At 40.1% G+C, this 13774-nt stretch overlaps 1 protein-coding gene across 1 annotated transcript in view; it reads right to left on the bottom strand.

The window, feature by feature from the left end:
* The window catches only part of LOC104362425 (microsomal triglyceride transfer protein), a 32628-nt gene that overhangs the window by 11323 nt on the left and 7531 nt on the right, over positions 1 to 13774 (bottom strand). Inside the window, exons 3-11 of the mRNA XM_032988403.2 lie at positions 12022 to 12209; positions 11295 to 11438; positions 9193 to 9300; positions 8345 to 8461; positions 7005 to 7144; positions 6061 to 6211; positions 2575 to 2732; positions 1513 to 1681; positions 822 to 929 (exon numbers count right to left, since the gene is read on the bottom strand). Coding sequence (XP_032844294.2) covers positions 822 to 929; positions 1513 to 1681; positions 2575 to 2732; positions 6061 to 6211; positions 7005 to 7144; positions 8345 to 8461; positions 9193 to 9300; positions 11295 to 11438; positions 12022 to 12209 — 1283 coding nt within the window. The remainder of the gene's footprint in view (positions 1 to 821; positions 930 to 1512; positions 1682 to 2574; positions 2733 to 6060; positions 6212 to 7004; positions 7145 to 8344; positions 8462 to 9192; positions 9301 to 11294; positions 11439 to 12021; positions 12210 to 13774) is intronic.

The raw sequence follows: 13774 nt of genomic DNA, 5'->3' as shown, positions 1-13774 counted from the left end.
CCTTCAAGCATAACCAAAGTGGCTATAGCCACAGTGGCACCTGCTCTATAGATTTATCCTCTGCTAGATGCTCTTGCCCTGATTCGAGGACTTTACAGCTCTTACTTGTGAGGCCAACACGTCCCCACGAGAAAAAGACAAGGGAAGTGTTCTTCAGTGCTTCATAACATAATAAGAGTGCTTGGCAATTAACAGGGGAAGGAAAAAGGGATTCCTAAGGGCCATTCAGCTGCTCTGTGTCTTTTCAGCAGCGTGCTGCAATCCCAAGCAGCACAGATCCAGCAGGCAGCAGTGCCCTGTCTGATTGTCCTCATCCTCTATCTCTAGCTTCTACTCAATCCATGGTCAAGGTGGTAGCCTTCCCCCTGGGTGGTTCTATGCATGTGTGGGTCAGAGTTGAGTACTTGAATCAATTAATTTTCTTCACAAAGCTGAAATAACCTAAGGTGATTGCAAATATTAAATAGACACTGAGTTTGCTAGTGTTTCTCTGAGGATGTGCAAAGCTTTTGGACAAGGAAGCACAAGTACTGCTTCCGCTGACAGATTAAGCAGTGAGAAAAAGTTCTGACAAACAAGGGCAAACTGGGAGAAATCCACATAAATGGGAAGAGACCAGATTAAAGCATAAAGCTGGCAAAGTAGATGTCATTAATAACAAAAAATCCTCTCTCTATCAAACACAGGAGATTATGGTCTTATTTTAAAACAGGCAGGAATAGGCTTCCCGTGTCTCTCATGCTCTCCCAGTAACACCAGCACAGATAATTCACGTGTGTTGCAGACCACAATCTGTCAAGCAGTGAAGAGCGAATACTCACTGGAAGCTTGCAGCCTTCCCTGTCACACAGCTTTCTGATGAGCGCTCCCATGACAATGACAAGAGTTTCTCTGATTTGTCCATCCGTGATATCACCCTTGAACTTAGCCTGTTATGCAAAAGCAATGCTGTTAGTCTCTCTGTCTAAATATGATGAACCATAGTCTGTAGTGGACTAAGTACCATTCCTCATTTCCCGTGAACATTAGTGTGATGCAAAGGCAGTGATGACCACCATGGCCAGGGCTCAGGCTAAGCAGAGCACTGCTATATCATTACATATAATAACTGACTGCCATTTTCCCCTTGAGTTACATTCGGTGTCTCAAATAGTAGATTCATTTTGAAGCTATGTTTAAAGAATAAAAGAAGAGTATTACATGGTTTCAGGACATTGATAAGGCAACAATCAAACAATCCAAAAATTGTTTCGGTAACACTTAGAATCATGTTTGTTTTCCAAGTAGTAGATATCGATAACATCTTATAAAGTAAATAGACTTCCAGTCTGGATCTATGAATTTTTGTTGTTTCCAGGCTATATGCTACTAGCACACTTAAAGGAAACCCTGGAAGGGATAAAGAAAGGAAAACTGGAAACAGCAACAGTCATTTCTTTTTCCCTTCCCTTTTGACAAGGATAATGCTCAAGACTATTAACTCTGTTGTATTTGTTTTGTCCTTTGACTTACAGTTAAAGTTTTCAGGAGCATTTCATTGGGGTGAGAAGCAAATCCACAGGCATACAGGAATCGCTCCTGCAGGGCAGAAGTGCTCGTATCCTTAAAGTCAAGAAACTCCAGTATGGCCTCCACTGATGCTGGGGTCTGAGCAGAGGTTACAGCATCCACTACCTGCGGACTGCGAAGAAGTGGAAATGTAATTGTAATGAGCTAGAAAATACCAAAAAGACTTTGCTGCATATAGAAAGAAAGAAGCTAATGTACTGGAAGATCTCTTCATTACAGGTAAGAGACAGAATTTTTTACTCTTGTTGAAAAAATTGTGTCCCTGAATTCTTCTGCCTCAAAATGGTAGATGAACTTGAGAAATTATTCATATCTATGAATAATAATACTTGAATTTATGCAAATATGGGACCAAAAAATTATTTTAAAACCCCAGAACTATCCAGAATGTCTTGAAGTTTGCAGGACAAGGTTGAAAATGGAAAAAAAAGGGGTTTATTTCTACATACACAATAGCACCTAGAGAACAGGCTTCTATGTTACCTGAATTACCGTCAGGTTTATCTCTATTGTTACCAACTGCTATAATTTGTTTGAAAGATCCTGACTGTACGGTGGCACTCAGAGATGCTTTCCAACTCCCAAGGGTAGATGCACAAACTGTTGACACCCAAACTCTGATATTAGGAAAATATCAAGCATGAACCATCCCCTTCTTTGCTGTATTTCCGTTTGAAGGAAACAAATGGGCAAGTCAAGAGCAAGTTATAGAATGTTTCAGAATGAGCAGTTGGGATGAGAACCTTTGAGTAAGCTACAAAGCATGTTTGCCTTGCATTGGAGATACAATCTTGGTGTCTGAACAGTGTGCTGCAAATACATTATGCTACAAGAACAAACACAGCTTTTTTTTTCTTTTTAAATAGTTTTCCTGTAGACAGTGCTATATACTGGTTTTGCATTGCTAGGGTATCACCAGTAGAACTGAATCTGTTTGCGTGCAATTTGCCCTTCTGCAGTTTTAAGGAACTTAAGCCTTTTGAAAACTTGTTCATGATGACTTACAGAAGTTCTTTATTTTCACTTCTAATAATCTGCAGTATCTCCTCTTTCGTAGCTTTTCTGATGTTCTGAATGAATGACAAAAAGCTTCTTGCTGCTTCAGCTTTGAAAAGTTTTTCAGGATACATATGTTCTCTGATGCTCTGCCAGTGTTCAGAAAGCTGCAAAATAATGCATATTATGTCAAATCTGTCAGATTGTGGTTTCAGCTCTCCAAATGAGACTTACTAAATGCAGATATGTGGGCCAGCTATTGCTCAAATTAGATGAAATCCAATAGATTGCTGATCCTTTGGCAAATTATTATTTAATTTATGATATCCCAGCACAAATATCTTTGAAACGTTACTATAGCTGTCTCTCTTCCAAGACTTTAGTATTTTCCTGATAATGTACATTGCCTTAAATGCAATCTGCTTTGGAACAAAACATGATTATTTATACTGTAACTGGAATAAAGTGAATTCCGTTGCAGATTTACTGTGCTTTCTGGTGAACACAATGTTTGCCTTCTGTTCCCATTTTCTCCTAAATCAGTTTTTTTAAATTGGCAGACGCACAATCCCCAATTCACAAATCTTTTCATGAACAGGAGTACATGTCCCGTAAGTAATTCCCATTTCTTATTCATAAACCTGCATAAGATGGGGAGGGATTTGTGGTTATTGTACAATATGAAAGGTAAAGTGGTATTAGAACAGGTATTGGCTTCTTCATATGTTGTTGCTGTATTTATTTCACACACCACATTTTTTGACCTGAACGAGCCAACAAGGTACCGAGGAACTTATATCTGTCCTTCCAGATACACTCCTGTAAGAAGCTGGTACAGGTATTTTGACCTTTCCTCTCTCACTTGCCTTTGCCTCTGTTATCTCAGATTATCAAGAACATTCCTTGGTGAAAACTCAGCTGTTCTTTGCAGCAGGGTTTACTGAAGTTTTCCCGAGTGGGAAATAACACTAGCACCCATTTGGCCTTTACTAAAATACTTCCCCTCTTCATGGGTTTTGTATTAGGCAATAACACCTGAACTTGCTGGCAAATAGAAGTATCATTCTTCAGTACAGAGTGCAACTTCCACCAACTGTAACAAACAATAATTAGGCAACAGTGATTGAGACATAGGATATTCCCTGAGGATTAATGACCAGCTGGGAGGAGCTTGTGTTCCAAGGCACAGATGCGTCTGTTAACCTCAACTGGTGATTAGGATTTTGCACCAAGGTCAGTGTGGCTATTGTAAGCTGAAATTGGATGAACATGTGGGGCACTTTCTATTCCCCCTGTTGAAGTTGCACCATAGTCCGGCAAAAAATCTCTAACCCCATTAATCCTCCATTTTCTCCTGTGCAGAGCCCAGCGGTGTGGGCTGCTCTGAGTCAGCTTAGGCCATACCCTAGAGACGAGCAAGGTAGGAGATGCAAGCTGGAGTCATCTCAAGTGAAACACAGTGGAGAACAAGTTTTCCCTCTTTCGGGGGGTGCTCTAACCATTCACTTGCTACAAGGAGCAGCTGCTGTCTCCTGCAGTGACCATGGCTTTAAAAAACAGCATTCATAATTGACCTTTGCGAGGGGCCTCATTCTCCTGATGTGAATGTCAGGCAGTTTGGATTGAATATCCCAATGATTCAGGCACAGATGCACGCACTTCCACATGGCAACTCAGCTGAGCTCAGACACGAATCTCTGTCTCTCTGACAGAGAGATCAGACCAGAGGTCCTGTGAGCACTCTAGGAAAATTCATGCCAAACCAAGAGGTCCTAAACTAAGGGCAGGAGTTGGTTTTGAATGTCAGTGCCTGACAGCTGCTTTACCAACCTACAGAGGTTGGCTGCACAAGACAGAACAAACCCACCTCAATTTCAGAAGGGGCAACCATCTGTTCCTGTAGGAACCATGACCATAAAAAAGAAGTAAGGACCATGAGCTCTTCTGAAAAGAGCGGGCTTTATGATGTCTAAACACAGACATCTAGGCCTAATTTTAAAGTAACTGTTGTCCACAACCTCACAGAAGCTAGTGCTGCCATCCATGAAGTGGGGATAGTAATGGTTATTTTAGCAATTTCATAAAGATAGACATAAGACCTGTTGTGATTTAAAAAAGGGTTTTGAAAACGTAAAACTGTAGGGCATACCATGTCATTATGGCATTGATGTATACTATGATATATAAGTACCATATGTTATGTTGCTGCTTTGGATACAGTGTTCTGTTTATAGACCCCATCTTTTCATAGCAGTTACTGTAAAATACAGTGAGAAATCAGGACTTCATTCTCATCATGCCATTAGGTTTATTATGACATAGCTCAGTCCACAGGCAGTGCTCTGGAATTATACCCAGTGTTTGTTATCGTGGTCTGGAAATTATCTCTATAACTATTAAGACAAACTCGGTTCCAAGTGACAAATTGGTCAGCACAGACCCCAACAGGCAGAATCAGGGGAAAAGCACCTGTCTCTGCTCCATTTAAGATCCCTTGATGTTCCCTGCTCATAACTGCTCCAGCACGCATGCAGCATCATTTCTATTTCATTTCCCCCAACATATTTTTTTATCTTCTCCACAGCTCAACAAGCCTTAAACAAGATAAATTACTACAGTGCAATGCTACTTTCAAATAACTAGCACAAGTTCCAATATAATAAGGTATTTGTGCTCATAAGGAGTATCTCTGGAGGATTAAAATTATGTTTGCTGAATAGAAGCCTTATCTTGCATATCAAAAACTGGCAGAGAATATTAATTTTTAAATTAATGTTCTCATTTACTGCTAAATTAATTCCACACTGGTAATAGCACTAAAACTGTTTGCTAACAATCACTGTATCAATTTATATTCATGTATGATGAATAGCACCAGTAAAACAAAAGATGATGCATTTATAGTACTGAGCACTTAGTAGTCTTTAGATATCTTAAATACAAAAAGCCAAAGTTTTGGCTCTTTTTTCCAGGGGAAAAATAAGAACAGTATTGGACCTGCCAAGAATGCTAAAGCTCCATTTTATACTTAAAAAATACCTATAAAGTCTTTTAAATAAAGACTTCCTTCAGGGTCAGGCAGTAAGAAAAGGCTATATATTACCAACAAACATTTAGCCTGCCTAAGGAATGGCTAACTACCTTTAATTTCTAGGAGCAGCTCAGCTCCTCCATGATAGAACTGTTTATAAACACCGGCCAACCATCTTACAAGTCATTTCCCAGAGGTTGGCAAAGACAAGATAAAACAAAAGGGTGTTGTATTTTCTAGTGCTCTTGCGAAATACTGCACACAATCTTTGAAAGACAACACTTTTAGATATGGATCTTTAAACACCCTTGTGTGGTAGAGTGCCACTGCATCACTACCCAGCTCCCCACTCCAGGGCGTGTTTTACGTTCGTTCTTTCCTAGTGGGCTGCTCGGGCAGAAACTTCTTTCATACTTGTTCTGCTCAGCTAACCAACCCGCCGTCCAACGAGCCCGTTTACTTACTGAAGGACACTTTTTGCATTCGGATTTGACTGGCTCTGCTACTAGTGGCACAGCAATATAATTTGGGTCCAAGGTCTTGATAGCACTGGCGACTTGCTTCCCAGCAATCAGTCCGGGACCAGCTTGTACTGACTTCAGTTCCAGTCTCTGCCTGTGTATCCATACAGTGAAGACACCGTTAGAGCAGAAATGAGCAATCATGGCAAGAGGGAACGGACCAAAATACAGAACACAGACTTACTGAGGTCTTATTTTAAAATGTTCAGAATGTGGCAAGTCTATGGCTTTTTTAAGGTAACAGAGGTATCTGACACCAGCAGAATTACTGCTAGAGGTATGTGGCATAAAATACCCAAATAATAGACTTTCTAAAGTAAGAATTTATAGCACCTGGTAAGCAGCCTTCAGTAACAATATACATTCTGAAATATTTCATATATTTGTACACAACATCTGGAAATTGAGATTTTCAATGTACATTTTTTTTATTATCATAATAATAAGGAGATGCCCAAATGATTTATCTTGTGTATCTCCAAACTTCCAGTGTTTTGGAGTCTGGAATCTAACAGAGATCTAGGTTTCATGGTTGTTTTCTTTCTATGCAGCAGATTTTGTTTTCTATACTTCTGAACTTTCACATACTAGAAATGGAGATCCATTGGAAGTATTCCTTAAGAAATGAGAGGACACAGAAAGCCTACAGAAGTAATGTGTTGCTTAAAATGTTTTGGCCAATTCCGTCTGTTTTCACTTAATTTCTTATGAATGCCATTATTTATTACTTGCAGTTGGACTAGGTACCATATGAATACAGAAGAGACCTAAGTCCTTACCTGGAGAATTTACAGCCTTAGACCTTGATGCTCTAAGACATACACATATAACCTGACTTGTACCACTAGCCCTGCTACCTTCAATGACAGTCAAATTGCCCAACTTACTTTGAAACTATTTTGGCACCTGTTTTTCGCTGGGAGTTTAGAAGCAAAACGTAATTTTCTTCTGCCTTAATGGATTTAATGAAACCGTCTTCCAGCACATAAATTGTGGCAGATGTGGCTTTTGTACTGACATCTAAAATCTGAAAATAATTAAAAAATAAGCCAGAAAAAAAGGCTGATCAATAAACAACAGAATAGGCAAAGAGCTCGCAGTCCCAAATCAGGGCAAAACTCGTAATAAAATAGAGCCAAATGAGGAAGGTGCGTGCGAGTTGATAACATCTCAAGCTAAGCCTATAAACTGGATTCTCAAGAATTTCTTCTGCAACAAGAAGATGCTCACTTCTACACCATGTGTTTCAAATTCAGTATGTACCAGGGGAAAAAAAAAAGGAGGGAGGAGGGGAGGAAGTTATGGAGCAGCCTGCAACTGAGAAAATGGCTGGTACTACATTTAGTTAAAAATACACTTTAAATAACATGAGAAGCTTTTCCAAGGAAATGTCTTGTAAATAAGATTGTCATGTTCACACCTGGGAAGCAAAGCCAGCCACCTTGCTTGATCTGTTTGTAAACAAGATTTGTGACAAGTGTGAAAATCGGGAATTCAGTCATTGTGTTCAGATGGTCTGTTAACAGAGCGTGTGCTACCTTTGTACTTCTCTGAGCTAAGAAAGGTCAGTTTCTGATGTGGAGAATCACAGTGCCTTCAGCACGTGTCCAGCCTGCACTCAGTAGTAACTGCTTAGAAAGACGTTTACTAGGAGTGGAAGACCATTCAGGCTGTAGTAGGGCTTCAGTTACCTCTGCGGCACACCTCCTATGTTACACCTGTGCGTTAGGGAAGCCTTTGACCTTCCAGGCAAGCCTGACTGGGCTCCATTCAGGAGTCAGCATCTTGCCTGGCATTTACAGTGTACACTAAAAGCTGTGACTTAGCAGCTGGGAAAAACATTACTGTTTTCATTAAGACTGTGTGTGACTATATCTAGTATTATCCTCCAAATTAAAAAGAAGTCTCACATCGCTTAAAATTTTAGTACAGCCAGGACAAAAGTGCTGCATAGAAACTGTGTTATGGATGATACCTGAAAGTAATGCAAATTGGTGTGCTGTACTCAGTGTCAGCTGAGCCAAGGTAGTTTACACAAGATGAGAATCCACTCCCTCTTCTCCCCATGGGTACTACATGTAGAATTTGTACTAGTAGTACTACAAAATGTACATGTAGGATTTGCTTTCTGTAATGCAAGAAAGGACTTTTGAGAAAATGAGTAATAGCTACTAAGAATATATTTTACGTAAGCAGAACAGATTTTATTTTGTTAAAGAAATCATACCTGGTTGTGGCTGGTAAATCCTTGTTTTTCGATTTCACAGGAGTCCAGGGCTTTTATTTTAGTCACCTGATCTTGCCGCACCTGGTAAGTAGTATTGCATTTCCCAGATATGTCCACCTTGGAAAAAGTAGTTAGATTAGGAAAATTTCTTGAATTTATCTTGGTGACCCCTGAACACCTTCCAAGGAGGAACCACTTTCTCCCCTGTTGGAATCCGGTACCTGAGATACTGCACTGTTTGTGAAGGTATCAGCATTTCTACCTACCTGCTTTGGATAGGCAGGGGTACTTTTCATTAGATGGCTATGAAGAAAACTAACAGTGTTTAAACAAAAAATTTAGGCAACACCTGGCAGCTGGCACTATACTCAAGAATTTGAGTTAAACTCCAGCTTTGCTCATGTGGACAGATGTGGAAATTTAACAATGTAACACAGGTTAAATGGATGCAGTAAACCGTTGCTAACTTTGTGTGGATACTCTGATTTGAAATGGCATAATCCATTGAATCGAGCTCAGGAATCAACCAACTTTAAACATCAGTATAATTCTTTTATAGTGACCTGGTTGAAGATGGTTAATTACCAACTTCTGCTGAGTTGATAAAAGCACTTTAAATCCAATGGATTTCACCAATTCTTTACATTAATTGCAGCAACCTGACTTGTGTCACCAAATATTCAGAAGACTGTCCTTATGTCCCCAACCTCAAATGCCATCAAAGGGCTGATTTCTGTCACAGTTCATTCCTTCTGAAGCCAGCGGGAGCAACAGGTCTGCCCTTCAGAGCAGACTGGGCTCTGCCTGTTTCTCTGATGATGATTATCTTGCCAGATATAGCACCATACCTCACGGGCAGCACCAGAGTGCAGCTGTAGCTGGAAAAGGCTAGCCAGACCTCTCTTAATATTTTGAGTAAAACCTGGTTCATTTTGATACGAGTAGAAGTTTTTGACCTGTAGGAATATAAAAAAAAAAAAAAATCATATAACAGATCTGGCTAAATGAAAAAGGAAAACTGAGGATCCTCTCTAGAAAAACGCACTTTACTTTCTTGTGACTGGGGAGCTGAACTGGACCTGTTGCCCTTATTTAAGCAAACTCCAGGGGCTGCAGGGCCTGCCAATACCAGTAGAAACGTTTCAGGCTTCAGCTGTACCTAAGTACAGTTTCAGAACAGTGAGCATCTTACCTCCAGTTAATTAAAGAGAATTTAGAATGGAAATGGGAAACTTTACATAATTTCACAAGTGAGTCATTTTTCTGCATAACCCTCAGATAATCCCTTCCCACAGGGGCATAATATCTGTTGCACTTTAATCACAGGTTACAAAAACCCAGAATGAATCACAGGTAAATCACAGTTAGAATTACTTAAATGATGTGTCAAACACGTCACAACCTTTGCACTTCATGGGTCAGCTGTTGTGTTTGAGCCTCTCCTCTGGTAACAAGACTTTGCACTCCCACTGTGCATTCAAGGTGCTTTAAAAGTGCACTTTTTTCAGGAAATGTAAGTACAATCAACGTGTTTTCTTGGGGCAACCCTGGAAAGTGAAATCACTGTGCCAAGGATGAAAGTATCACACCACAGAGAAATCATAAAAAGAGTGTACGGACCCTATTGCCTGAGAAAAAGCCCAAGTTTTTAATACTACATCTCAATCTTAGCATGTGAACTGATTAATGTATTAGGAGCAGATGTATTTTGACTGTGTTCTGATACCTCTGTTCTCATTTAGGGATGTGTACAGTTGGGAGACAGTGCTGTCCTGTTTCTTTTTATGTTGTGTAAAACTGATGACAAGGCTGAGTCTGAAAGTTACTGAGCAGGCCTGATAGCAGCTGCAATTCAGTAGGATGAGCTGGCGGCCAGGGTATGTGCTCAGTGCCTATTTACAGCAGGAGGTAAAGATCCTGCCGGGATAGGGTGTCACAGCCCTCACTCTGTGCTGCAGAAGAGAAAAGGGAGTGTGACCTTCAACCTTCCTCCTTTCTCACTGCCCCTCTGCCCACGTCCCACCTGCCAAGCATTGCTCGGGCTGCAGAGGGGAGAGAGGGGCTGCTGGCCTAATGCAACAAGCAACGAGAGGATGAAGAGCATGGAGAGGAGGCAGGAGCAGCCAGGGCACAAGTCTTGCTGCTCCCTGGCCAGAGCAGTAGGCTGAGCACAAGGGGACAAGTGAGCAGCTCTGCAGGGAAAAAGAAGGGGAGATGGCTTTACTCGAATCCTGTTCTGAGCAAAACTGGGATTCTCAGAGCTACAAGCAGGACATGGGTGCTCCTGTGGTGGGACAGTGCTTCGGTGCTCTCTCAGGGCAGGCTATAAAACCCAGGCACACACTGAGCTCACTGTCCCTTCTCTTCTGATTTTTGCAGACAGTTTCCCAGTAGAGGCACAACATGAAAGGCTGTAGCTCTTTCAGCATCAAGCTTATTAACTTGAGACCATTGAAACTGTAGGTGATACTGAAGTAAATAAGCAAGCCAGAGAGGTGAGAAAAGCAGTCATGCTAAAGTATTTGATAAGGGTTTAAAGTGATTAACGCTGTTCCTCACAGACTCGGTATAACTTCCCTCACGACAAACTGTATCTCCTTGTCTGTCTTCAGACCTTGGATGAAATCCTGGCCTCGCTGAAGTCAACAGTACAAATCTTACACAGAAATTGTGCATATTATCTACATGTGTACCCATGTATTTGTGGCTAATCTGCTGTTTACTTCCATATTGTATGGTGTTCTCAATGCACAAGAGGCTTGGACTAGAAGGGCCCCTTGTACAGGGAAATTAGTCTGTTCTAAACTATTGTATTTCTTATAGAAAGATAGGACACAATGGTATGTTAAGAACACTGAGAGTATAGTGAATTGGTGAATTCTCCAAGCCTGTAAGAAAGGATTTGTCTCAGGTTTCTTCAGGGATTGAATTTTAAAAGGCAGGGTCTTACTTTTCCACGGACTAGCTCAAGGACTATGGGCCTCTGTAAAGCTTCCAGATACTCCTTCCCAATGATCTTCTCTGCGCTTTTTCCTTTGAAGATGTTTTTAGAAGCTGGACGTTCATTCACATTTTCAACTTGGACATCTCTTATCTAGCAAAGTAAAAGCAGAGAAAATTTGTGTAGAGAGCAGTCTATAACTGTCCTGGGGTAGAATGGATAGACTAAATCACCTAATACATCTTTTTTTATTTCTTCATTTCTGGTTCTGATCCTTAGTCTTCCATAATTACTGTGTCTGTGTTTTCAAAAGAAACCAGCACTCACCACTGGGGAAGTAAGTGGCAGAAAAACTCACCATAAAGCTAAGTACCAAACCCAGGCTGTATTTACAAAATGTCATGATTTGCAGCTAGAACCGAGGACTTCAGACAACCTATTGCCCATCAGCTAGGTGCTTGCACACCAGTTGTTTGAAGCTATAGAAGTTGTATGAAGCAATTTCAAAATATATGAGATATTCTGAAGTTCTGGCTTATGATGTTAGATATATTCTTGTGAAGTCTTATTCTATAGGAATCTGCTTATCGAAGAAGCTGGTTTTAGTTGAGGAGACTAGAGAAGAATTAAAGATTTAGCTCATCTTCTGAAAACGAATACTTCAAGATTAGATTAGCAGTTGGATAAATGCAGAAAAGATTGGGTATGCTTTAAGTTGTCTGATGGCATTAATTACCGCAACTTTGATCAACTGGTCATCATCATTGTCAGGGTTTCTCCATAAGAGGTTGACATCTACACCAGAAGAAATCCGGTATCCTGCACTTTTCTGCAGTGACGCTTTCACCCGATCAACATACACTTCAGCTGAGTATGCAAATTTATATAGCTTGTCATTATTTAAGCTTGGTCCAGTAGTGTGCCCTGTTTGGAAAGCAAAATCAAACAGCATTTTAGAATTTACTAACTCACATCATATGTCATTTTCTCTAGAAAACACCTTTTGAAAAATTAAAAATGTAATTTCCAAGAGAAGATTTATGGGACTGATCCTGCTACCCTTGATTACAGAGGCTGTCCCACTGGAACAGCTGGGGTTTCTTTGTGATTATGTTGACACTAATCTCATATATTTAAGATAAGAGTGTCCACAAAAGCCTTTGTTCTAGCTCTACACTTAAATAAAGAGAGTAAAATTCTTTACTTTGGATATTTTAGCATTAGAAATTAATCCAAAATTATTTGCAACTCAAAATACTGTAATCAATCATGCAATCTGTGTGCTAGCAATTTGAAATGCACTGATGTAATTTGTTGGAGCCAACAGAAATTGTACCTTGCGTCTCTTGCACTTTTATTGGAAATCTTTCCATTGAGAGCCTTGCCCAGGTGTGACATGAATGTAGTGAAGACATTGGAAAAATATTTTTTAGATTAAATAATTAAGACCGTGTTCTTTAAACTAAATAATTGCCCACATAACTGTGCCTCTGCTGTTAATTGATGTATATTAAGGGATATAAAAACCAAATTCTAGCATAAATGCAATTTGCATCCCCAATTTATGATGCCATTTCCATCTGCATTAAGGACTCAGAGTGTTCCTTAGGGATTCGGTTGCACTCTTGTTAGTGTAAATGAAACCTGTAGTATACAAATGACTTTCATTTTTCCTTTATCCTGTGTTCTCTTTCTTTTCTGTCACGCACACCCATGTGGGGAATGTGTCGCAACTTTCTACCCAGCCTCAGGCACAGGAATTTAAACTATGCCCCTAAAATCTGTGGCTAAGGAAAACCAATTTCTTCTTGAATACCATTTAAATATTTTTTCATGAAAGATATACATAACATTCCTTTTCACTGCTTTCAAGGGCTTCCCTCCTTCGGTGCAGATGGCTACAAAGGTCTCTTCCACACAAGAAAAACTGATGAAGTCAGGTAATAGAGGGGAGGAAAGGAAGGGAGAAGCTGGCTGTACACAAAGTGCTCTTACATCTGCAAAGCAAACACACATACAGTGACCTTAGGTGCTATCTGTTAGCAGCATGGCACTAGCCTCTCAGACCCAAATGCTGCACCACTGAATCCATTGGGAATTTCTTCATGGAGTTCAGGAGGTACAGAGCAGAAATGACAGCTTCACAAGAGAGTTAACCTAAGAAAAACAAAGTGCTGCCTCCGGGATATGCATCTCAGTCTTATGACCAATGCAGGAAGAAGAAAAAACCAAAAAACAAAAACAAAAAAATCTATCAAAATGTCTCAGACAAATTCTTAAATTCTTAAGCATGCTGTAATGTAATCAGTGTGTTCAAAGTCCCTTGCAGAGAATCAACAGGCTGCCTTGATTTATGTCATGTCCCTCAGTGTTTTATTTGACTCTGTTAAATATATTTCAAATCACTGCACTGGTAAAAAAGAAAACCAAAATATTTTCTTATTTCACTCTCAGATTTTAAATCCCAATTAGGTAGGTGCACAGTGTAG

Source organism: Tyto alba, unplaced genomic scaffold (assembly GCF_018691265.1).
Source record: "Tyto alba isolate M040663 unplaced genomic scaffold, T.alba_DEE_v4.0 Super-Scaffold_6, whole genome shotgun sequence".
Classification (NCBI taxonomy): Eukaryota; Metazoa; Chordata; class Aves; order Strigiformes; family Tytonidae; genus Tyto; species Tyto alba.
The sequence above is the reverse complement of the archived record's forward strand: the minus strand, read 5'-3'. Positions and strand labels throughout refer to the sequence as shown.